General features: G+C 48.9%; 3 protein-coding genes across 4 annotated transcripts; 1 reads left to right on the forward strand and 2 right to left on the reverse strand.

Moving 5' to 3' along the window:
* Positions 1–233: 233 nt before the first annotated feature.
* On the reverse strand, positions 234–8,338 carry ACAD8 (acyl-CoA dehydrogenase family member 8). Its single transcript, XM_082777967.1, has 11 exons — positions 8,208–8,338; positions 7,143–7,243; positions 6,674–6,843; positions 5,759–5,868; positions 5,434–5,510; positions 5,029–5,166; positions 4,499–4,634; positions 4,300–4,397; positions 3,946–4,098; positions 2,886–2,988; positions 234–2,053 (listed from the first exon to the last, which is right to left on the reverse strand). Exons 1-11 carry the CDS (start codon positions 8,293–8,295, stop codon positions 2,001–2,003), a joined length of 1,227 nt encoding a protein of 408 aa, XP_082634093.1. The 5' UTR covers positions 8,296–8,338; the 3' UTR covers positions 234–2,000.
* Positions 8,339–8,453: 115 nt separating this feature from the next.
* Positions 8,454–13,556, forward strand: THYN1 (thymocyte nuclear protein 1). Of its 2 annotated transcripts, none has more exons than XM_082777969.1 (8): positions 8,454–8,576; positions 9,131–9,214; positions 10,173–10,402; positions 10,874–10,942; positions 11,643–11,735; positions 12,411–12,506; positions 13,080–13,230; positions 13,345–13,556. In XM_082777969.1, the coding sequence occupies exons 2-8, from the start codon at positions 9,172–9,174 to the stop codon at positions 13,389–13,391; spliced, it is 729 nt and encodes a 242-aa protein (XP_082634095.1). In that variant the 5' UTR covers positions 8,454–8,576; positions 9,131–9,171; the 3' UTR covers positions 13,392–13,556. The 2 variants fall into 2 exon arrangements, with proteins under 2 accessions (XP_082634095.1, XP_082634094.1); XM_082777968.1 differs by having other exon boundaries at positions 8,457–8,576; positions 9,128–9,214.
* Positions 13,557–14,017: 461 nt separating this feature from the next.
* Positions 14,018–24,819, reverse strand: VPS26B (VPS26 retromer complex component B). Its single transcript, XM_082777884.1, has 6 exons — positions 23,898–24,819; positions 20,368–20,524; positions 19,610–19,774; positions 18,675–18,850; positions 17,857–17,999; positions 14,018–17,252 (listed from the first exon to the last, which is right to left on the reverse strand). Exons 1-6 carry the CDS (start codon positions 24,118–24,120, stop codon positions 17,106–17,108), a joined length of 1,011 nt encoding a protein of 336 aa, XP_082634010.1. The 5' UTR covers positions 24,121–24,819; the 3' UTR covers positions 14,018–17,105.
* Between the last annotated feature and the right edge of the window lie 3 nt (positions 24,820–24,822).

Below are 24,822 nucleotides of genomic sequence, written 5' to 3' on the forward strand. Positions count from 1 at the left end.
GCCCCCCCCCCCCCGCCCGCAGAGCGGCTTTGGGCCGCTCCGCCCGCCCTCGGTCTCGTCCCGCCCCTCAGCCCCGCAGCGGGTTCTGCCATTGGGCGCCGCCAGCATGGGAGGGGAGGGGGAGGAGTTGGGGGACGGTGCCAATCGTGGTGTGGGGGGGGTGGAGGGGGTTGGGATGTGCCGGGTGGTGAGGGGGGGAACGGGGTTGGGGAGAGGGGAGAAAGTGGGGGGGAAAGGGAAAGAAATAAAGGGGGGGGAACAGGGAAATAAATAAAGGGTGAGGGAAGGAAAAAGGAAAATGATATGTGAGGAAAAAAAGGAAAACAAAATAAATTGTGAGGAAAAAAATAAAATTGAAAAAAAAAGGAAAATAAAATATGAGGGAAAAAAGGAAATCAAAATGTGAGGAAAAAAAGGATAAACTGTGAGAAAAAATAAACTGTGAGGAAAAAATAAAATAAACTGAGAAAAAAGGAAAATAAAATAAAATGTGAGGAAAAAGGGAAAACAAAATAAAATGTGAGAAAAAAGGGAAAAGAAAATAAAATGTGAGGAAAAAAATAAAATGTGAGAAAAAATAAACTGAGGAGAAAAATAAAATAAACTGAGAAAAAAAAAAGGAAAATAAAATGTTAGGAAAAAAAGGAAAACAAAATAAAATGTGAGGAAAGAAAAATAAAATGTGAGAAAAAAAATAAACTGAGGAAAAAATAAACTGAGGAAAAAAAGGGAAATAAAATAAAATGTGAGAATAAAAAAGGAAAACAAAATAAACTGCGAGGAAAAAAAATAAAATTGAAAAAAAAAAAGAGGAAAATTAAAATAAAATATGAGGAAAAAAGGAAATCAAAATGTGAGAAAAAAAAAAGGAAAACAAAATAAACTGTGAGAAAAAATAAACTGTGAGGAAAAAATAAAATAAACTGAGAAAAAAGGAAAATAAAATAAAATGTGAGGAAAAGGGGAAAACAAAATAAAATGTGAGGAAAAAAATAAAATGTGAGAAAAAATAATCTGAGGAGAAAAATAAAATAAACTGAGAAAAAAAAAGGAAAATAATGTTAGGAAAAAAAGGAAAACAAAATAAAATGTGAGGAAAAAGAAAGGAAAACAAAATAAAATGTGAGAAAAAAAGGAAAAATGCGAGAAAAAAAGGAAAACGAAATAAAATGTGAGAAAAAAAATAAACTGAGAAGAAAAATGAAAATAAAATGTGAGGAAAAAGAGGAAAACAAAATCAAGTGTGAGGAATAAAAGGAAAATAAAATGTGAGGAAAAAAGGAAAATAAGCACTGTGAGAAATAAGAAGGAAAACAAAATAAACTACATAAGGAAAAAAAAGGAAAGTAAAGTATGAGGAAAAACGAAACTAAAATAAACACTGTGAGGGAAAAAAAAAAAAAAAGGCAAACCAGCAGCAGGGTTTACCAGTGTTTTACTCCCAGAGACGCCGCAGGGAGCTGCTCAGAGCTGCTCCGAGCACAAGGTTCCCCCGGGACCCCGCTCCCCACTGCTGTAGTACCTCAGGAGAGGGGTGCTGGGGGAAGAGGAGTGCCTCTAAATAAACACGGGGCTCGGTTAACAAGCTCCTCAATTAATCAGTGATCCCTTCCTGCAGTGGTTTGAGGTGCGGTGCTTGCAGCGAACTTGTCCAGGAGGATGGGTTTCCAAGCAGAGCAATGGGCTCCTTCAAACTAAAGATTTCGCTGGTCCTGTTTCTGTCCCGGCTCAGCAGGTGGTGCTTCTCTTCCAAAACTCAGGATTTGCAGCCAGAGGCTTGTACTCAGAGCCACAATTTGTGTCCCCAAGCTGCACAACGCCAGCCTGGTGGCAGCAGCCCACGGGCACAGGGTGCTATGTCCTGCTGTGGTGCCCTCCGGTACGAGGCAGACAGACAGACTGCCGGCACCCTCTCTGCTCCCAGGGAGAGAGCAGGGGAGGGAAACAGACCCTGCTGGCACGGACGGAGGACACGAAGGCTGAAGGTTAGCTCCTCGGCTTCACGCCTGTAACAGATTCCTGGCCACAATCATCCGCATCACCTCATTGGTACCTGCAGCAAAAGACAGGTTAGAGACAGTCTGGTTCTGCCCCCAGTGAGGACAAAAAAAATCCTTCCCTGATGCTCTGTCTACAGCACAGAAAAGCTCTTTCCAGGTCGAGCAATTGAGGTGGGTTTTGCAGGTGTTGGGCCAAAATCTGGTGAGTGCCAGCACAGTGCTCAGGGCAGGGTTCAGAGGGATAGCTGCTGGTGCTTCTTTTATCTGGGCACTGAGAGGATGAGGGTACCAGGCACTGAGCAGAGCCAGAACTATGTCAGCAGCTCGGTTCTCCACTTTACTACGTTTTCCATACACAATATACAGAAAGACTGTAGGGCTATTTAGTACAGGAAAGATTGTGTCCCTGCAAGGTACCATGAGGTGAAGGGATTTCCAAGGAGAGAAAACAAAATGGTTAGGAGGCCAAATTGAGATTAGGAAAGGCAACTGCACACACAGTTGTGCCCAGACACTGCCAGAGACCTAATGTCAAAGACTGGAAGGCAAACAGGAATCCAGGGATAGGAATGGCTGGGGACCGTCAGCAGGTGTCTGGAGGAGTAATCGGTTAAAACTGGACAGAGGCACCACTAACAATGACAGCCAGAGATCTCCCCCTGCTGTAAGCCTCTGAAACTACACAGTGACTTCTCCAGATGGTTGGAGAACACACCATGAGCTCTTGGCCAGGGGATTCACACGCATGACATGCAGGAACACTTCATGCTCAGAACAAAAGTGGACTCTGAAACCCTAGAGTCAGTCATGTGGGAGGCAGGGGCCCCAGGAGAGCCCGTCCTCTCCTGGTACATGGCCAAGGCACTGTAAGTGAGAGCGTTTTACCTTCCAGTATCTGGTGGACTCTGATGTCTCGCACAAACTGCTGCACAGCATAATCCTTCAGGTAGCCGTAGCCTCCGTGCATCTGCAGAGCCTGGTTGCAGATCTAAGAAGACAGCATTGAGACTCATGTGGTGTTGAGGACAAGTCAGCACAGAAGCTTGGTAAGAACCCAGGAAGCTGGGCTCATTTCTATTTTTCCTGATCACCTAACCTCATCTCTTCACGGTCTGGTGTGATAGCAAGGAGCTTTCAGTCCCCATCAGTGCTGCCCGCAGTGCTATCGTGTTCCTTAAGTGCTGTTGGACATTAATGGTGCATTTATATCATTAATAGCAACACTGTAAGTGTGTAAATAACCAGGAAATGCTTTACTTAACAAAGGCATTTTTTTGCTGCATTTCCATGGTGCTACAAATACAAAGAACAAAACAACAGATCACCATCTAGTGGCCAGTCAACTGAGGAATCCGTTCAGTTCTTTGATTTCTACTGAAACATGAATCCATCTATCATTATCTATCAGCTTGGGACAGAAAACATAATAAATATGTGGAAAAAATGCAGAGTGCTGAGAAAATATGATAGCTTCTAAATGACACTAATCTAGGATGTGTCACGGTGCAGATTTCACTTTCCTTCCTTTTTGTTCCTTCTTGCTTTCTCTTTTCAGGCACATTTTGTGATAATCTTTTATTTCTCAGTGGTCCAGGGAAGATCACTTGTTGCCTACAAGTGATAAGCATGTTAATATGCATTATTACCACTTGAAAATAAAAATGCTCTACTCCCTGTCCTGTCTCCCTGCTTGGTCCCCTAGAAAGTAATACAGAAAGCACTAGGAGCCAGGGGTCCTGAACTCTGGAGGCACTAGTACTGCTGCCTCTGCAGGGTGCAGAATTCTGTCCCATAAAATATCCTGGTCCTAAAAAGAGGCTTCTGGCTCACTGAACGTTCTTGGGGCTGGGGCTTGATAGTGTTAAACTTCTTTCTGACATTCTGAGCACCAAGGGCGGTCTCCAAGCTTCCAGTTATGATGCCAGCTGAGGTTTGAGCAACCTACCGCAAAGCATTCATCAGTAGCGAAGAGCTTGGCCATGGAGCACAGCACAGCTGCATCCTCACGTCCCTCCTGCAGTGCCCGCGCGGCGTTGCGCACCATCAGCCGTGCTGCCACCAGGCGCGTCGCCATCTCTGCCAGCCTGAACTGCAGGTACTGCCAGCAGACAGAACAGGAGGAAAAAAAATTAGGTCGTTGTCTTCAGAGGGGGCTGTGCTCCAACCCACACCCCCACAACCTGCAGACAGGTCTCAGGCCTGACACACTTTGTTACTCTGGAAAAGCACAATCCTGACTTGAAGCTCTGATCTCAGACAAAGCACAGCTCAGGGAGTGCAGAGCTGGTGGAAAAGTTACCTGATTGTTTGCAAGGGGTTCCCCAAACTGCTTGCGGACAGTGAGATGTTCCTGAGCCAGGAGAACAGAAGCATGAGCAGCTCCTAACGAGCAAGAAGCTGGTGGGAGAAGCCAAGAATACAGAGTGAGTGTGAAGCTAGTGCAGAGAGTGACAATATGACCCTGCCCTTCTCCCTTGGCTCTCTGCTGTCTTTCTTACCAATGTTTATCCTGCCTCCATTCAGCCCCTTCATGGCAATGCTGAAGCCCTGACCTTCAGCTCCCAGACGGTTTTCAACAGGAACGACGCAGTCCTCAAAGATCACAGCCCGAGTTGGCTGGGAATTCCAGCCCACCTGGGAAGAAACAGAGCACTGAGGAGCTGCACACATCCAGCTCCCAGCAGAGAGCTGCCCAGCCTGCTCCCAACCCTTGATCTCATGGCCAAGCTGCTTCAGGAGCACCTCTAAGCCTGTGGTCTGTGCGGTCTGGTGTCAGTGTGCTGAGCAAGAAATTGGAGTGTCCTTGAGAAAAGGCCCAGATCTAATGAACTTTGGTGTTCCTCAGACCAAAATCCTTTGCTTACTAAAGCGAAAGTTATTGTGCAACTTCACCAGAATTGGATGTGGCTTGGAAAAGAATATGCCAGGCTGGTAAGCTGCTCCCATCCAACAAGAGATGTCTCGTGCTCTGCAGACGAACTCATCTCTGTCCTGCATTCCCCCCAGGGAAGCAGAGGAAGTGTCTCACCTTCTTCTCCTTCTTGCCAAAGCTGAGACCCGGGGTCCCCTTCTCCAGCACCAAGCAGGAGATGCCCTTGGGGCCTGGGCCTCCGGTGCGACACATCACCACGTAGACATCGGTGTCACCTCCACCGCTGATGAATGCCTGCAGAAGGGCACAAGAGGAAAGGGGAGGCTATTGAATGCTAACCCTGAGCCTGCAGCAGCAGTGGGGTACAGAGACAGAGGGGCAAAGAGCCCACTGCCAGGAGGTGATTAGTGCCCCAGCTGTACTGAGCCCTGGTGAATGCCCTGCAGAGCTCGGGGAATAGACAGAGTTGAGCAGACAGTAGGAAATGGGAAGGATGGTGAGACCCAGGACCCCCTGTGCATGCAGTGCCGTGCAGCAGCTTTAAGAGGAGCAGAGAGATACCTTGGAGCCATTCAGGATGTAGGTGTCCCCTTTCCTCTTGGCAGAGGTCAGCAGCGAGGCCGCATCACTTCCACTTCCTGCTCGGGAGGTAAGGGAGCAGGCAATGTAGCAAGAGACCTTTGCAGCTGGAGCCTGCACACTCTCCTGGGAATCACACCCCAAACCACTCAGGTTTGTATTCACCAACCCCTTCTGATCTTGTGGTGATTGCACAGGAGAATGTGGAAACAAACATCTCGCCCCCAGCTCCGTGCAACGTTCAGGTCTGATAAAACCACGTTAGGAGCGAAGGAACAGTGAAGGTATTTTGGTTGGGGATGCTCACCTGGCTCTGTCAGGCAGTAAGAAGCAAATTTTTCCATGCTACAGAGTGAAGGGCAGAACTTGTGCCTCTGTTCCTCATTGCCAAAGGAGTCAATCATCCAAGCGCACATGCTGGAGCGGGAGAGAAGGAGCAGCAGTACGGTAAGTGTGTGTGAGCACGGCCCTGGAAGGAGGGTGGGTGATATAAGAACATCCCTGACTCAACAGATGAACAAAGCTCCACCTGGCCCCACAAAACCAGAGGCTTGAAAGCTTATTGCTCCACCTCTGCTGCAGTTAATCTGAAGCAGCCCGGGAGGCAGCCCTCCTTCCAGCTGCCCCCACGCATGCTGAAAGGGAACAAAATGACACGCTGCAGAGGCTGGGAGGAAGGAGATCGCCCTCCTTTCACCACAGGCTTGCTGCCTTGTGGAACAGCACGTTCCTACTTAACAGGCTCAGCGTTCCCCTCAGCACCAAGCTGTGCTGTCTCGTCGTAAAACCACCCGTGGAACAAGGAGGCAACATCGCTCCATCTTGGTGTACAAAGCGAGCCCGTCCCTGAACGTGCCTGCAGAAGCTGGATAAGGCCCGAGCATCAGCCCGTGCCTCTGGGCACTCTCGCAGCACAACCGAGGCAAAAAAGCTTTTTCCAGGCAGGTTGCTATCTATAGACAGCCTAAGTGGGGAACAAAATCCAGAACTTAATCCCATCTTGCGTGCCACAAAGCTATAATTACTTCTTGGTGGCATCTCGGGTTTTGTAGCCTGTTTGTTTACTGCCGTCAAGGGATCCTCGCGGTGACGTGTCTGCTCGGTCTGCCAGCTATAAATAAGCAGCACGAGGAAAGCTGTCTCACGCTGGATTTAGAGCCCACAGAACAACTGCATTTTTCAGGCAGGCAGCCACCGTCCACCACTCTGCAGACACACTCACTTGTGGATGCTCATGTAAGCAGTGGTGCTGGTACAGCCCGTTGATAAAGCTTCGAAGATTACGGAGGTATCAAGTCGTGACAATCCCGAGCCACCCACGTCTGGTCTCACGTAGATGCCACCAAATCCTAGCTTGGCTGCCTTCCGCATCGTTTCCACGGGAAATATTTCCTATTGGGACAGGCAGAGGCATCACAAGTGGATATCCCTGATCAGTTACCTAGACAGATATATGCCATCTTCAGGAGTAAATCACTTTTCAGACGATTGATTAACCTGGCTAGGAAGGCTTCAAGGAAATTCTCATGGTTTCCCACCCCAGCTACAGCAGCATCTTGAACCAAAAATCCCCATAAATGTCATTACAGCACCGAGGAGCTATTGCAGGAACTCCTCCGGTGAGACCCAAGGGCAATAATGTGATAAGGGAGGAGAGAGTGGGCAGTGCAGCCCGTCTGAGGCTGTCATACCTTTTCGTCCCACTCAGCCATGTGAGGAGCCATCTCCTTGGTAGCAAAATCAAGGGCAACTTTTTGGAACTCCTTCTGCTCCTCAGTCAGACCAGCAGATGCTAGAAACCCAGGAAAAGATCCAACAGGTGTCTGTTACAGGGACAGCAAGTGCTACCACCACTTGTGTACCCCAAACAATTAAAAGTGGCCCTTAACTAACATAAACAGTTCATGGGCTGTGCTACAGAGACAAATTCTCCATTCTGTGGAGCCTTTGGATCTGTGCTGTGTGAGGGCAGTGGGTTTTGGGAGGGGGCATTCCTAGAACAAAACAAACCCAACACCCAGATGTCTCCGGTGACTCAGTGCTAGTTCTGAGACTGGGGCAGGGCAGCAGAAATACAAGGAAACAGCCCTGAGACTTCAAAGAAGTGATGCTAGAAAGCAAGCAAAAATTAAGGAAACCCTCTGGACACAGCATCTGCCGATGTATCAGCGTCCTGCCTTGTTTGCACAGAGATCCAAAGTTGCTTTTTTAGCTCCTCCTATGAATTTTAGGAACCCCTAAGTGATGCTGCTGCTTCTATCCTAAATATATGTTTAAATGTCAAAGTGATTCCTCCGGGAGGCACTCTGGGATCCTCTCGGGGGAGTCAGACTTGGTCCCAGCTGTGCCTTGGGTTAGTGCTTTGGGACCGGGGCAGACCCCACTCACAGGGCATGGCGACTGAGCAGCAGGTACCTCAGCCCTAGCCTTCCCTGCAAGCCTCCTGCAGTGCTTTGATGGTTCTTTTGGAGATATTCTTTGCCTCCCTCCGAAAATCCTCCAGAGGAGGCTTCCATGGGGGTGAGCACGGCCTCCCCTTGCCAGGTCCCCCCCAGCTTCGTCCCTGGCAGCCTCCCTCCTTGGGGTCCCCCTGGCCTCTCCCTCTTTACCTCCCCTCACCCTACCCCAGCCTCCCTCCCTCCCTCTCCCTTCCTTTCTCCCTCTCTTGGGGTCCCCCCGGCCCCACCGCCCGCAGCCACGCGGGGAGGAGGCCGAAGGCCGCCCTGCTCCCCCCAGCCTCCGCCGAGGAGCCTCACGGTCGATGCAGGAGGCGATCCCCCGGCGGCGGTGGCAGCTCAGCAGCAGGTGGGCCCCGAGGCGGGGGGAAGCCGCTCGCCACGCCATGGCAGCCCCTGCTCAGCACCCTTGGGAGCCGCGGAGCGGGCTGGGAGCTGTAGTCCGGCCAACGGAGCCTCCCGGCTTGCACATTGGCTGCGGGAAGGAGGCGAGCCTCCGAGGCGATGCCTTTCTTATTTATTTTTTTATTTTTTTTTGCATAACGGTCACTGACTTCCGACTGCCGTCGGGCGGGGGACGGCGTGTTTCCTCCCCCCCAGAGCTGAAGCTGGGGAGAGGCGAGAGCATCCTCTGCCCCGCTGCGAGGCGAAGGGGCTGCCGCCGAGCTGGTGAGGGGGAGCCCGGAGCCGGGAGGGCTGGGAGAAGCTTGGCACGGCAGGAGGAAAAGTTGCTGCCGCCCGCTGCAGGCCAGCTCAGAGCCAAGGAACTTCTGACAGGAGGCGGCAGGGGCGAGAGCTGTGGCTGCCTTTCTCCACGGGCCTCCTGCACGCAGGCTGCCTTGGGGAGAGGCTGGATGGAGCCTGGGGGAGCTTTTCTCGGAGCACAGCTCCTTTTACAGGGCTGGAGGCGGCCCTGCTGAGGCCAGGCGCCTTCGGGACTTTCCTCCAGCAGCTGCCCCGCTGTGAGGAACAGCAGCCCTCCTGCTAACGTCCATCAGGGCGCTGCTATGGCCGGCCTGCCTGCCTCCAACACACCAAGGGTGTGGTCCTCAACCAGTGCCAGGATTTGCAGTGATACAGGAAATGGCTGAGCTCAAGAAAGGAGATGTATTTGCTCTCCACTCACTGTACAGCTTTTGCATTCTCTGCCTCAGCTCCCTCTAGTTTTTTTCAGCTTGCCTGAATAAGCATTAATTCCGTCTTCTTCTTCTCTCGTTCAGCAGGTGCTTCTTGGTGAAGAGGAGATAATTCAAAGAGACCAGAGATGCCTTGGCCGAGCAGAAAGAGAGACAAAGGAGCAGTAGCAGGTCTGTGCTGATGTCCTAACTAATTTAGTTTCTCTTCTGAGGATCTAGGCTACAGTGAAAGTAGACACAGTCATTTTAACCGTCTGTCTCTCAAAGCCACATGTCTTTGATACGGCATTTCCTCTGTAAAAACGGACTGAGCATCCATGTGTGACTGAGACAAGTCTGCTAGACATAAAATAGGGACAACGATGTATTCTCAGCACAAGACAGTAAAGAAACGTGACTCATCCGTTTATTAAGAACTTTCAGATCCCATGTGTTAGAGGTGGTCAAAGTATATACCCAGTGTAGTGGCAGGAAGATGATGTGGTACCATTTGCAAAACAAAATCAAACCAAATAAATAAACAAAAAACCAAAACCCCACCTTGCACTTGAGGCATCGCTATCTGATGTTTAATGCATAAGATGAGAAAATTAGAGTGTTGACTTATCTGTGCCTCACATGCTGAATAGACTCCAGCAAATAACCACTTTCTTGCCCTTTAATCACTTACATTTTTGCTGTTTGGGTTCTGGACACACAGGCTTATGGGCCCCACTCTGAGCTGGTAGCATAGCAAAGGTTTTATATAAAGCTTCTGTAGTACATGAAATAGCTTGCTTTGCTGTTGAATTTTCTTGTTATTCCTCAGACTCACCTAATTCAACTTTGTTGTCTGCAGTTGATTCCTCAGCAATTAATAAAAATTCAAATTACACTTTGTACTTAGGCTATGTTTGTGCATACCACAAAAAAAAATCCTTGTTTCAAATGCAAACTAGAAATACTCAAAAACCCTGTGAGTAATGCAACTGTCTTACATGTAAACACCTGGGGTACACCAAACTTTGGTTGCAGTCAAATACCAGTATGTAAATGCAGCTTGGGTGACTAAAATTATTTCAGCACCAGTCCTTATCAGAAACAAAATGCGTCTTACCAGAATAGTCTTTTTTCTCTTGTTTCTTTTAAGATAAAAAGGAGCCTGATGCTAAAATAGCCAAGACTGAGGAGGAGACTGAGGATAAGGAGGAGGAAGAAAAGCCCACAAAACCTTCAGCTGGAGGTTCCAAGTCAGGATGGAAGAACTGGAAAAAGGCGAAAGAATCTGACTCTGGTGGGGAAGAAAGCAAGATAACGTATTGTCACTGGCTTCTGAAATCAGAGCCGGAGAGCAGGCTCGAGAAGGGAGTGGATGTGAAAGTAAGCACTGACATCTTTTCTGGTATTCTGATTTGTCAAAGTCAATGAAGTGTAGAAGCAGTTTCACTCCTAACCACAGCATTAGTGCCTTAGGATGAAACAATTCAGACTGTTCACAATGTCAACACCATTGGGTCTTTACTTTTCAAAAAACTTCTCTTTCTGGAAATAGGAGGACATAAGTCCGTGCTCTTCAAGGGTGACAGTCTTGGGGTTTGATACTTGTAATACAGAAGAAATCAGGTTGCAGAATGCTTGGGTTTGGTAGCGGGGACAGCATCTATGTCAGGCTTTGCCTTTCCACTAGTGCAGTGCTCCTCCTTTAACACCTGTGGGAATCAAAAAGCTTTTGTGATGCCTGAAGTATAATTGAACTACTAGGAACAAATGTTTAGGCAAAATGTAGACAATAAGGCAACCAAGATCAGACTGCCTCCTGAACTTAACCTGTATTTTCTCTCTGTTTTGCAGTTCAGTATTGAAGACTTAAAAGCTCAGCCCAATCAGACAACCTTTTGGGATGGAGTAAGAAACTACCAGGTAAGGAGCAGATGTCAAAGATGGAGTCCGTGAAATATCACTGGAAAAAAAGTCATCTCTCCTCACAGATAACTTGTTCCCTTTTTGCTAGAAATGCTGATTTTTTTTTAATTTTTTTTATGTAGTCTGCCTGCTTTGACAGCTGTATTCTGTCAGGAGTCAAAACTGCTTAATTCCCTCTGTGTCAAAAGTAGATTCAGGCTGGGTAATATTCTCTCAAAGAAACCAGTTTTTCTTTCGCTTAGTCTCTAGCAAGTTCAACAGATGATCAGCTTTTATTTCCCTTGACACCTTTGAGCAAGTCAGTACTCAGCCAAACACTGTGCCTTGTCAGCGTACAGCTGTCTGTTCCAGGACTCCTGTGAAGGAAATCCACACGCTCTTCCCCTGCCTAATACGATCTGCTCTGCTGCCCGTTTGCTGACAGCTACCTTAAGTTTCTGGCTATTCCCGAATGAGGGTGGCTGAGCTGTTACATTTCCTCATACTTTCTAATCAAGAGGATCTTACTCTTTAGCCTTGTTTGTACTTCATTTCACTGCAGTTTAAAACATCTGTACAACCCATGCAGGAAAGCTTATCCGAGTAGCACTGGAGCACATACCTCTGTCCTGGTGTTAGGTCTTGTTTCTCGCTGTTTATAATGAAAACCGGAGGGCTTCAGACACATCACTCAACATATCTGGTTTAAATCTGACAGGCAAGGAATTTCCTGAGAGCCATGAAACTTGGGCAACAGGCCTTCTTCTATCACAGTAACTGCAAAGAGCCTGGTATTGTTGCCATTGTCAAGGTGAGCACCTCATTCTCCTTCTTTGTTTCAGCATTGGGGAAAGGTAATCAGTGGGTTATCAAACAGCTCATTAATCCTGTTTCTTTTCCACATCCAGAGGGGTGAAAGAGAAAAATAATCAAAGCAGCAGATGAGCCTAGGGTATTTGGGCTCCATGTGCTTTTCACAGCACAGCTGACTCAGCGAAGCGCCTTTCCCAGAGAAATGGAACCAAACCGCTGTTATCCTGCTGTCATTTCAGAGCAGTTCCACACAAGTAAAGTGTTGCTCCACACTCAGGGCATCTGATTAATATTTGACTCACTAAATTCTCCTGAGGTGAGCCTGCAAGGCAGTAGTATAAAACTTGTGTACAGAACCTTAAGAGGAGGACTCGTCACAAATACTGTTCCCACATACCCAGTTTTCCCCTGTTCCATGTGCTCCTTCCACTTTGCTCTGAAAAGAAGTGTTGTTTCGACATCCATACTGTTCGGCACTGCTTCCAGCCAAGGAATGTAAGGAAAGGAAATATATCCCACTGTTAGAATGGAAATCAGGGAAAGCAATGTTGATTCCAGTATTATTTCTACTCCGTCTAGTCACAGCTTCCTCAAGGGTATTTCATACCCTTTGCTGACAACGGTATTTAACTGGCCAGAACTTGTTTCACATTCTTCTCCTGTTCTGCTTCAGATTGTAAAGGAAGCATACCCGGATCACACACAGTTTGATCAGAAGGATCCTCACTATGATTCCTCCAGCAGAAAAGAGAACCCCAAATGGTCCATGGTAATGTAGCAAACTAAATGCATTTGTTTCAAGCTCTGCGTGCAATCCCAGTGCCATTAGGAGTCTCGTATTATCCTACTGCATATCTTCTGAAGCTTCTGTTGAGGCCTCCCTCCCTCCCTTTTTCTCCCTCAAGAGAAAATCCAATACCGATTGCTTTCTCTACCTTTTCCCCTATCTCTTCGAAAAGGTTGACAAAGCATTTCTCCCTAAATTTTCAAATCCTACTTGCACAGAGGTCAGTTCTGCAACCATTACAAAATTCTGGGTTAGGAAAGAAACATCTCTAAGCACCACTCTCAGTCTATAGCAAAGAAAGCTATGGTTTTCAAGCACACTTTAATTATAGGGCAGTGACTGCTGTAACCTGCATCTTCATTTTGTATTGGCTGTGACCACATGCATGGATGTTTCTAGTGCACGGTGCTACGATCCATCTAAACAACTGGCCTGCCAGAAATACCTGAGTTATTTGCTTCCATTTAAAATCCTTATTCCCCCAAAGTTTTAATGTGACACCTGGATGCTCTATCCATCTCCAATCATGCTCCTTTGCTGCCCATCACCTCTCAGGTGGATGTCCAGTTTGTGCGGATGACAAAACGTTTCATCCCGCTTTCTGAAATCAAGAGTCACCACCTGGCACATAAAGCAGACGGAGGGCCCCTGAAGAACATGATGCTCTTCACAAGACAACGTCTTTCCATCCAACCACTGACAAAAGGTAAGAGCATTCTCCTTTTCTGGACTCGGTGCCATTCCTTCCGAGAGGCAGCCCTCACTAGAGAACTACGAAGTTCCACTTATGACCTTTTTTTTCCTTACCTTTTCAACGCAGAGGAATTTGATTTTGTCTTGAGCCTGGAAGAGGAAAAGCCACATTAAGAAAGTGCCAGCAGCACAGCTTCTACCCAGCCCGCTGATGCCTAAACCAGCGTTTTTTCAAGTTTACTTGCTCAATCACAGCAACAAGTCTGCACATGATTTGAAGCTTTATGACCCTTATTCTGACACTGTTATTTTTGCTTATTTTTAAATAAAGCCTTTTAGAATCAATCACAGCTACTCATTTTTTATCAGTGGAGAAAGTCTACAATTTCTCTCTTGAAACAAACAGGTACATCCTCCCTGAGAATGTTTACTACAGGACCTAGTGCAGTTCCATGTACTGCAGAGGGGCATTTTTCTGCAGAAAGATGTCACTAAGCTTCTGGCCAGAAGAAATTCTAGATGTGTATACACATCCAACCTGATTGCTGCAAAGCAGATCACAGTCAACTTCCCGCAGGTACAAAATTTCCCATGCTACTTTAGCACTGACATCAGGTAAAGAGTAGAAAATAAACCTAGCTTGTTAATTTTTAAGCCACACAGGTCTTCCACCAGCACAGCTTCTACCAGTGATAGGTTTAAAGAAAGAGCATAAAGAAAAAAATTCTTAATATCTTAAAAAAATAAAACCCCAGGCCCAAGCCAGGCAATATAAAACATACCAGACGCACTCATGCACAGCATTTGACAGCCAAGGCTGGCTCTTTTTAATTGGAGAGACAAAAAACCCAAGTTTTAAAATTACAGCCATTGAAAAGACGACGAATTAAGAAACATGTAAACACAGCAGAGGCTTAATTACAAGTTGCACTGCTTGGTTTAGTACTTGCACACTCCCCCCTGCCTGACTCTGCGTAGGAGAGAGGGAATGACCCAAGTAATGAGCAGAACCATCCAGCTCGGGGGGGGGACAGCAGCTCAGGTAGTGTCTGCCCCTTCCCATGCTAATGAAATGCTTTTCTAATAGTACCTTGTCCTGGAGTGACCTCATGCTTCAACTTCTCGCTCAAGATGCTCAGCACGCCTGTTCCACCCCAAACAGAGGGCCTAGTGGGTAACAGGTTCAACGGTCCATTTAGTTTAAGTAAAAGTGGGGATTTTTTCTAAATTCTGATTCTGCAGGTAGGGATGTGGGAGAGGGGCACAAAGTAGGAAAAAAACAAAAGAAAACAAACAGAAACCCACAATCAACCATGTAGGCTCATGCACCTTTTCCAAGTAATCTGTCCCAAAGCAATGAGCAGATATTTAACAGAAATCTCCTTACAGCGCGTTTCTTGTCAGACAATTATCTTATATCCTGTACTGATGCTGTTTGGCCAGTAAACAAACCACTCCTGGAATGCAGAGACATCGTCCATGGGGTTTCTTTCATACCACATGGCCCACAATCAAAAGGAATATGCAAGGAAAGAAAATCCTAGGTGGGATGTGAGTTGAGGGAAAGCAGAGGGTGGTTAGGGTGCTGCTGTGCTCAGCTTAGCCATGGAAAGGTGCTCTGCTATCCCCAGGGGCTCCCAGTGGGAGCTTCATTTGTCTCTAGAAGATCGTGTATTGCCACAGCACAGGTGATTTCCCCCTGCATAGAGGGGGAGTAGAATAAGTGAGTGTCAAGGTAATATCCTGATTCCTTTTCCAAGTGAGACCTGCAGCGGGTTACCACCCCTTGCCCCGGTAAAATAACGCAGTTGTCTAAAGTAAGCTTTTGCTTCAGTCTTAGGAAGACACGGCTCCAGCCCACAGCACAGACTTCTCAGGTAAAGTGCAAGCCAAGTCTTCATGATTACAGAGCAGAAACATGGTGTGACACGAGCACTCAGCAGAGATGAGATCATTAGTGTCCTCTACAACAGAGCAAGACTGCCCAGCTCTACTAAAAACCACAACCTTACACGTGGTGAGTAAAAGATAACTTACTTTGGCAAGCAGAAACACACATTTATCACTGAAATACAGTAGCTGTCTTATTACATAAAAAGCTCCCCTTCCCACCCAGACCCCATTCCCTCCACCAGCACCACTCCACTGAACAAAGCAGAAGATGCTTGCGTTTCCCAGCTGCAAGAAAACTGTTCTACCCGCAGCTGTAGGACAGAGGCAGAGGAGGTTCATTCCAGAGTCAAAAGGAAGCCGGACAAAACCATGGTGAGCCACAAACTCGCAGGGAAATTCTGCCAATTCCCACTTGATGGAGCTCATATCCCAGCATTTAGTGCAGCCCTGTATCTCCATCTGGTAGGAGGTCTGACCACCTGCTTCGTTGAAGGGCTTCTAACCAGGATGGATATTCTCCGAACTCAGTCAACCACATCTACAAAGCCACACCTAATTTTTAAGGGAGGAGTGAGTCCCTTCTGGGAATGTTCTCATGATTCGACTTAGCTGAAGACTAAAAGCAGCTTATTTTAGAATTAAAAATAAACAAAAAACAAAAACAACTGCATTCAGGTTCTCAGTTCCTGGCATACCCTCAGACCTCACTGGTGACTTCAGCTCAGGCCTCTAGAACATTTCTCTGGAAGTGGAAAACTCCTTTCCAGAAGGAAAATGTCCTTCCAGTTGCTGCCTGGCTTCATCTATCAGCATGCACCAGCCACGAGCTTCTTAAGCGACTGCAACCACTTTCTGACATTACTAATCCTCATCCTGCAGGCATGAGGGAGCAAATAAAAAACAAAACAAAACACATTTCTATACTGTTCTCTGTCCTCCTACAAAGCCTGCTCCATCACAGGGACACAAGACACGAGCAGGGCAGTGTGTGCAACACAAACCCACTCCCGCAGAGCCCCCATTCACTTCTCACATTCCTACGCTGCTCTCCAGACCTCTCGAGGCTGGGCTGCCCCTGCTCTGCAGCAGCAGCTGGGACCTGGAAGACTGCAGCAACCAGAGACTGAATCTTGTGGATAATCAAGCAGGGACAACACCTGGAAGGCGCTGCTCTCAGCCAGGAGCCTTCCTGCCCCCACTTTTGGCCACCCAGCAGCACTCCTTGCTCCCTCCTGACCATCACCCAGCCTGTGCCACATCCTACTGCCTTTGCACACCTCGCTCCCTCCTACCGACCACCACAGCTCCCCTTTGACACAGCCTGGCAGTCAGGAGCTCCCGCAGCAAGGACACAAAAGCTCTCATGCTGCCCGTGCTCCACCAGCAAGGCGACTGTGTAGCAGCCCAGGGCTGACTCGGCTCCGTTCTGTAATTGCTTGTGACAAAGAATCCACCAGCAGCACGAAGAGGAAGGGGAGGCAGCAAGGCGATAACGTGAAGCAGCTTCAAGCAGCTCAGCCTCTGACTCCCTCCTCTACCTCGCAGCTAAACACCGTGTCATTTTCCTTCGTGAAGATTTCAGAAAGGTGAGAAAAACATCCATCCCACACAGCCCCAAAGCGCCCTCCATACCGCTGAGAAGAAGCAGCAGATTTGGCCTTCACTTGCTCTCTCCCTCCCCGCTGCCGCACTGAAAGGCTCTCGGGGCCAAGAGGAGATCAGGCAGCTCCGCAGCCTCCAGACACATTTCTCAAAGCAGCCGACCCCAGAGGAATGTAGATGACTGGGAAGCACCGAGGTACCTTCAACTCCACACCACCAGTGCTCCAGCTTGCCTTGCCCTCCCATCCCCTTCGCACCCTACTAGTCCTCTGAAGAAAGGAATTAAGTCAAAAACGGATTTTTTTTTTTTTTCATGAAGTCTCTGAAGTGTTTCTTCTTCCTCCACGCCGCTGTCCCCACCGGCTCCACAGCAGCCTTCCTCTGCGTGGCCTCTCACTGCCGGCCGTTGTTCTCTGCAGGCTGGCTGGGGGTCTTGGCCTCCGTGTGGGAGGACGTCCCCTCAAAGCGCTGGGAGGCGATGGCCGCTTGGTGGGACATGCTCTTCCTCACTATGTCTCCTTTCCGCCACAGCACCACCTCCTGTAGCAACACAGCCAGCAGGGCTCGTCAGGGCTTGTGAGATCTGCTCCCGGCCCCACCCGGCCCCAAATGCTGAACCAAGCTGCCGAGCACAGCACAGCTGCTGAGCCCCCAGCGAGAACTTGCCCACGCTGGCATGTTTCACCCTCAGCTGCCCACCAGGCTACTTGCCGGGGTAAGGAGAGGCCTTGCAACGCAGCCTTCCTGACAATTTGGGTAGAGCACTCCTCCCTGGGATCTGAGCACAAGGCAAACCCACTTGATGCCTGCGGCAGCTGTTCTCTTGCTGTTTGCAACCACGTCGTGATCAATAAGGTGAACCACAGAAGCTCCAACACAGAGCAACAAAGTGGAAAAGTTCCACTGAGGGGCACCTTCTCCACTCATCCCCAGCACCACTCACATCTGATCTGCTCAGACCATCTCTTCTAGACCCTCTTTGCACATTCTACGAGGTCTAGTAAGGATATTCCATTAAAATACTCAATTAAAGGATATTCATTAAAGAATGTGATTTTCCCCCATGGGAATCCAGCAGGCCCTTATATCACAGTACCCCAAGTGGCAGCCTGCAGGCCCAAGACCTGGCAGCCCTGTTTCTCACCTGCTGTTTAAAGTAGCGCCTCTCTTCCTCATCGATCAGCACCAGGTTGAGGTAATAACGCACGGAGAACTTCTTATTGATGTCCCTCATCGTTGGAGTCAGCTCGTAGCCAGCCAGAAAGAGCCTGATGGGAATGGACTCCCCTGCAAAGAGCACAGGCAGAATGTGAACCTGGAGATACAAACCACGAGAGCACCAGCAAAACAATTTCACTAGGGCACATCAAACTTTGGGACAGTTTCCACAAGTGGACTAAGATGAACTAAAAGACCTCGAGTCCCTTCAAAAAGCTATCAGCATGTACGGTCCATAGCCAGATCCTGCCCTTGCTGATAGCTATCCCACCTCCTCTTTAAGAGCATGAGACTCATTTGTGACCTGCATTGCAGGAAATAAAAACAAACAAATAAAGTGACATTTTCACTGGCAGGTAGCTCTGCTAGGCAGTAGAACTAGAAAATAAGTGGCACAGGAGGTTGGCACAGAGCTACAACACTCTCTTTCTGCTCCGAGTTAAAGAAATGCCAACCGATGGCCCAAGCCAACAGTGAATTTACATCATTCCTGGTTCTGCCACTCCTTCATCAAAAGGAGGAAGTAAAATCCCTGCAACTTCCCATGCCTCTATTCCCCCATCCCACCAGAGAAGGAAGGGGTTCATATTTAATCACCTACATAAACTGCCAGGAGTTTACCAGTGCAATAGGATGCATGTTACCAGCTACCACGCAGATTCAACCGAAAATACTGTAGGATTCAAATTCCCACCCTGCTGGATTTCAGGAGAGGAATTTTGACGGGTTCATCTGCCATCTCACCTCTCACAGGTGCCCCGTCCATGATCTCATATTTAGCTATTGTGTCATTCTCATGATACACGTTGGGTCCGGTCCCTGTTGTTTCTCTCTTGATGATATCTATCTCCATGTGTTTGATCTTGATCCGCACTAGCAGGAAGTAGATCTTACCGACAATCACATCTTTTAAATGATACCTGGCACGTGAAGGAAGGAAGCAGTCAAACATTGCACAGAAGAACAGGATACAAACCGAAGAGCAGGAGCTCACTTGTCACGCACTTTGCTCTTATGCTCAGCCCCAGCTGTAAATCTCTGACGATGTATCTACCACCTGCACTAGGCTGCTGTAAGCAGTACCTCAGCTTTCATCCTCCCAGCTTTTGGAAATCGGCAAGAACATTCAGCATGATCAGATAACTAAAAACAGAATTTCAGATTGCGATAGCAAAGCCCCCCAAACCGATCTTTTAGGTCAATTAAAACTAACCCAAATGTTAGACTGCAGGGAGATTTGCCAGCACCAGCTGGGAAGGATGCATTAAAAGTAGTTTAAAAGTGTCAGTTCCTGCTTCTGTGCCTGAATTATGGTCCTACTGCAGCTGTACTGTCTGGTAAAAAGCAGTGTTATACTTTGAAGGCACTTGAAAATACTGATCTCACTAAAGATACAGAAAAGGAGAAGTTACTGCAATGGCCTCATGCTATGCACTACACCACAGCCATTATGCCCCACTCCTTTGGGCAGACAGCACATCTACGGGCAAGGAGAGGAACCCACAGATCCTCCACCAGGACCAGTTACTGCGCTTCAGTGATCTGTCTGCCAGCCCCGCTGGAAGGCAAGAAGAAAATCATTTGAGGACCACAAGCAAGAGACGTGCTTCAGGCCACCGAAGGAAGCTGTCCTCTGGAGATGATTCCCCACAGCCACTGGCTGCTCTTCAGCCACTTACTTGGACTTGTTGTACTCGAACTCGATGTGCAGGCAGTCCTCAATGCCCACCTCCATCTTAATTGAGGAGTTGAGCTCCGGGTAGGTGCTCAGAGTGTGCACGACGATGTCCATCTCCTTCACCACATCGTTCAGCCTGCGGCTGACGGTCGCTCGGAGGAAATACCTGCAAGGGAAGTCTCCCTCTGTTAGCGTTGCACAGGGAGCAATGGGAATCTTCAAATGGAAAAACAGATTCTTCTGAGACTTGTCTGAACTTTCATATATTTGTAAGCCTGCGTTACCTAAGCATCATTTTGGGGATGTCAAGTCAACTGGAGCGCCAAGATGTGAAATACAGCTCGCAACATATGAACAAGATACAAGCTAGGCATCTGTTTGCATATAGAGCACAATTAAAGTCAACAAGACTGATTGCAAGACGGGGAAAATGTCCCTGTTGGGGACCAAAGCAAACAATTTCTTTTGTGTTTTTTTGAATTACCAAGTAAATTGAAAAGCATTTGGTAGATTCAGAAGGGGATGATTTCTTGCTGAAATGGGGCAAAGCAAGTTCCTTGGAGCCTGCTGCAAGCTTATAAAAGTACAGGCTCAAACACAGCCTTTTACAATTCAGCCCACCAAATTTCATTTGAGTTGCATTATATACTTGCAGGTACATTTGGGAACAGAAGCTGCACTCCGGTATCCTCACAATAAGCATCGGTAGCTGCACACTGCACAGAACCAGGAACTGGGGTCAGCAAAGAGGAGACTCACCGTAACTTCACGTTCTGCCCCGTGTAGGACTCGTAAGGTTTTTCCACATGTGTGAATTCGAAGTCGAATGTCTGTGACTGAGTGAATTCGCCGGGACGGGCCAGGTCCTTCACCAGAGACACAAACTCGTGGTGGTTTCCTCGGTCATAGTAGAGTTCTAGGAAGAGGCAAGCCCACGTTAAGCAGTGCTGCTCAATCCCACTCACAAAAACACAGTGAGGAAATAAAGGAGATTTCTCAGCTACAAGCAACTCTCCTGTCCAAATCAGGAAGTCTTTCACCACCATTCAGACAACCTGCCAGGGGTTCTGGACGTGGACATACTGCACTTGCTCACTGCTCTTCTTCTAAGCCAGATGTGGGCCAGAACTTGAGCGTGTGCCATCACAGTGGCTGGGACAGCAAGCCTATGGCATGTGGCAGGTCCAAGGCCAGTGAAGAACCAGGAAAAGCAAGCTGCTGGTTAAGGCTAATTAGTTCTTTGCTCACTCCACCAGTCAGCAGTTACATGTATTAATGGATGCCTGAACTGACTGCAGTTCTTCATAAGCTGATGTCAAAGCCTGGCACAAGAAAGGGGTTATTTTGTGACAGCCCAGGTTCCTGCTGTATTTTCTTGATCTATTCCTAACCGTTCCCCAGCTCCATAAATGATGAGAGATCCCTTCAACAGGAGGGAAGAGGTCTGCATGGCCTCACCTACTACAATAAATCAGGACATCAGCTTGCATTAGGGTGACGTGGGTCATCTATAATCAATATTAATTATGTCCAGGCTGTTTGAGGAGCCATGCAACCCCCTCTAGCCATTTTCTACACGGCTGTATATTCAAGACCAAAGGCACTGGCACTCTAATAAGAAAAAAAAAGAAAAAAAAACAAACACCACTGCATCTTTAGAACAGCAAACAGTGACAGAGCAAAAACGCAGGGCTAAGAGGCTTCCAGCTGTCCTGCTAATTCTTTGACAACAAAGAATTTGAGCGGCCTTGATTCATATACCGAGGAAAACAAGTAGCAGTGGAGATCCTCACTGCCTCTGCACTGAGCAGTGCTGTGCCTGACACCCAAGCGTGTGTATCCACCTAGATAACGAACGGCCACGCAAACATCGGTGAGGGAGGAGCGTTCACCTGGGGAAGCACTGTTCAAACCAGCTCAAGTGACTAATGTGGTCACATTGCTTCAGTTCTCCCCACAACCTTCCCACGTCTGCAGGAACCGACTCCAGGCTCCACGTTTAAAGCAAGCGATTCCCTCTGCGCTTCCGCAGAGTTTTTCCCTCGCATGCCAAAGCAGCAGAAACTTAAAACTCTGCAATTTGCATTCAGAGCTTTGCGCTACACATACCCATCAATGAAACCTGCCCTTCCCAGCCCTGTGCGTGAGCTATGTGACTACAAGACACCCACACACTCCTTCAGAAAGGTAAAGCCTTAGCCAATCTGATACGTTTAGATGAGAAAGCAAAAACCTAAGTCATCAGACAATTGTAGGAGCAAGTTCACTGTCAGCACTGAACCACGCAGGGAGGCTTTTGGGAGGTACTACAAGAGTTCAGGAGCGGCTCCAAGACTCATTTCTCTGCTCCTTGAGGTGCACGGTGAGATTTTTGCTTTTAAGTAATGCCTGGTTCTTGTAGCCCCTTGCACATCTTAGCTTTTTAATGGAAATACTGGCACGAGACCACCTCTCACTTACAGAGCAAATGTCCCCAAGCCCTTCAGGCCAGGCAGGCAGGTGACATGACGGAGCCAACGCTCCCTGCACCCCGTGCGTCCACTGGGAGGAGAGCGCTTGTTGGTGTGACAGGGAGAACACATGGCACATAATAAGAGGAATATATCAGCTTCCCACACAATGCGGAAGGCAACCATCAAATTTAAAGCAAGGGGAGGCAAATGTCAGTGCGCTGATTCCTCTGCTGCCTCGGAAGGGCAGAGATTGGCACTTCTCAGCTCAGAGGAAAAAGATTGATGTTTCCCACGTTTCTGAAGCCATTAACTATTCAAACAGGTAGAAGCTGTACTGTCAGCTTCTCGGAGCTGTAAGGCTTCCAGATTTACAAAGCACCCTGCCAACACTTGGGTGGCATGCTCAGGACACGGAAACTGCAGGTGAAGGGAAATCCTAAGTGGTTTCTACGCTCCCAGGGCTGTGTATTCACACTCTGGACTCTGGCACCCAGAAGCAAAGAGCTGTTTTCGCTGTGACACATCGCCTGTTTATGTCTCAGCCTCTTGGCCTGTTAAATTGTCTTCTGTACATACAGACCTTGTGGCCGTGGGAAGTCGGAACATAAAGCAAGCTGGTTTGAGAATGGAAAGCGTTGAGGAAGTGCCATCAGCAGCACAAACTTCCGTGCTGTGGCAAAGCAGCATGATGGGTAAAAACAAAGGACACAGCAGCTTCTCACGCACTGTAGGACAATGTGGAAGAATTAAAGCAGTTGTTCCAAATCCATAGGGCTCAGAAGTCTTCTGAAATGGGTAACCAGCAGCAGGCAAGGCAGTACAGAGAAAACACAGTGGAGCAGGAGGTTCGTGCTTACTTTCCACTGAGGATCTCAACCAAACAGGAAGCCACAACCAGCTCCTGATCAACAGGCTCACTTGTGCTCCACTATTTACAGGCTCTCTGGGGCTATCCTTCCCTTTCTCTCCAAAAGGGGATCATTACGCACAAATAGGGCCCGGAAAAAAAATGAAACAGAAGTATCAGAGCTAGGTGGGAAAGATCTCTAGTTCCCTTTCCTATACTGCACCATTTACAACACAAAGGTTGCGTGCGTACAGCTCGTGCAGTGATTTTCAGCCCTAACCCCAGGTCCAGAGGGCCCCAGATGAAAGTATCGCACACACACAGCTCACTGAATACACAAGCAGAGAACGGCCACATCACGAGCAACACCTTAAACTTATTTTGGCCTGCAGGTCTCGGACACATCCCTGAAATGCTGACATCTCTCTGCTCCAAGGGTGGGTGTGGCAGCTACCTTTCCCCTAAGAAAGCAGGGAACACCTCCATCTGCATCGGTTACACGCACAGATAGCCACACGTTTCACCTGAATGTGCCAGGACGGGCGGTCAGCCGTGCAAGGAAAATCAGAGCAGAAGATGGAACCAGCGGGGCAGAGCCCGTAGGCTTCAAGAGAGCTCACTGACATGAGTAAGGCGCGTTGTGGGCAACGCTGTGGTTGCTGATGTGAAATCTACGTGCAAAACCCACCCAATTTGCCCTCCTCAGGCCTACCAAGATCAACAGCCCCAGAATAAAGGCAAGCAGCCATCCTGGAGTGCTCTGATAAGGAGCTGCGAATGCAGGCACCCCACTGAACGCCGCCTCACTGCTGTCGTTGCTAGGATCTCCAGGCTACGGCGTGAACCCGCAGGATGGAGCCCAAGTTTTCTGCTGCCTCCGAGGACGTGCGTTTCAGAGACAAGTCAGTGCCTGAGCAGGGCCAAGAAAATAGGACAAGACGAGCATGACCTGGAAAAAAAAAAAAAACAAAAAACCAAATCCCGCTCACCGATCTGCCCGATGAACTCCACCTTGATGCCCTGGTGCTCCAGCCGCTTGTTGGGGTGCTTGAGGGTGAGGATGACCCTGCCGGCCACGGTCTCCCCGTCGTAGAAGAGGAAATATTTCTCCTTCTTGCCTTCCTCCGTCTTGTGCTCCACTCGCCGCCGGCTCTCGCCGTCGCTCAGCACCAGCTCCAGCTCGGCGCTCTGCCCGAACCCGAAGAAGCTCATGGTGCTGCTCCCAAGGGGGCGGCCGGCCCCGGGGCAGCGGCCGGGCACGAATCCGAATCCTCGCTCCGGGGGGCACCGGGAGTTGGGCAGCGATCGGGGTGGGAGGGGGGCACCGAGGGGATGGGGGCGGCCGCAATGCGGCAGGGGATGGGGAGAGGGGCCGGGAGGGCAGCGGGGCTGGGGTCCCAATGGGGATGGGGAGGGGATGGGATGGGGAGGGGGGAGGGGATCGGGGTCGGGATGGGGCTGAGGGTGGGGGCCCGGATTAGGACCGAGACTGGGAGCAGGGCCGGGATCCGGATCCGGATCGGGACCGGGATCGGGACCGGGATCGGGATCGGGACCGGACTGGGATCAGGTCCGGAATCCGGATCAGGACCAGAATCCAGATCAGGATCAGGATCAGGACCGGGTCGTGACCGGGACCGGGATCAGGACCGGAATCCGGATCAGAACCGGATCAGGACCAGGGCCGATTCAGGACCGGGATCCAGATCCGGATCAGGACCGGGATCGGGATCAGGACCGGAATCCGGATCAGGACCGGGTCGTAACCGGGACCCAGATCAGGACCGGGACCCAGATCAGGACCGGACCCAGATCAGGACCGGACCGGGACCAGAACCGGGATGACGATCTGGACCCAGATCCGGATCCAAACCGGGACCGGGACCAGCACCGGGACCGTGTCCGGGGCCCTCC

This window comes from Aythya marila, assembly GCF_965140915.1.
Source record: "Aythya marila genome assembly, chromosome: 23".
NCBI classification, from domain to species: Eukaryota; Metazoa; Chordata; class Aves; order Anseriformes; family Anatidae; genus Aythya; species Aythya marila.

What these genes read in the sequence shown, in the direction of transcription:
- ACAD8 (XM_082777967.1), bottom strand. Translation starts at nt 8,295, where the DNA reads ATGGCGTGGCGAGCGGCTTCCCCCCGCCTCGGGGCCCACCTGCTGCTG. An exon ending in GCTTACATGAGCATCCACAA is followed by an intron (nt 5,869 to 6,673) that starts GTGAGTGTGTCT and finishes CTCCCGCTCCAG; the next exon opens with CATGTGCGCTTGGATGATTG. An exon ending in AGTCCACCAGATACTGGAAG is followed by an intron (nt 2,054 to 2,885) that starts GTAAAACGCTCT and finishes CTTTTGCTGCAG; the next exon opens with GTACCAATGAGGTGATGCGG.
- THYN1 (XM_082777969.1), top strand. Translation starts at nt 9,172, where the DNA reads ATGCCTTGGCCGAGCAGAAAGAGAGACAAAGGAGCAGTAGCAG. An exon ending in AGACAAAGGAGCAGTAGCAG is followed by an intron (nt 9,215 to 10,172) that starts GTCTGTGCTGAT and finishes GTTTCTTTTAAG; the next exon opens with ATAAAAAGGAGCCTGATGCT. An exon ending in AGAAGGGAGTGGATGTGAAA is followed by an intron (nt 10,403 to 10,873) that starts GTAAGCACTGAC and finishes TCTGTTTTGCAG; the next exon opens with TTCAGTATTGAAGACTTAAA.
- VPS26B (XM_082777884.1), bottom strand. Translation starts at nt 24,120, where the DNA reads ATGAGCTTCTTCGGGTTCGGGCAGAGCGCCGAGCTGGAGCTGGTGCTG. An exon ending in GGAGTTCATCGGGCAGATCG is followed by an intron (nt 20,525 to 23,897) that starts GTGAGCGGGATT and finishes GCCTCTTCCTAG; the next exon opens with AACTCTACTATGACCGAGGA. An exon ending in GGACGGGGCACCTGTGAGAG is followed by an intron (nt 18,000 to 18,674) that starts GTGAGATGGCAG and finishes TGCTCTTTGCAG; the next exon opens with GGGAGTCCATTCCCATCAGG.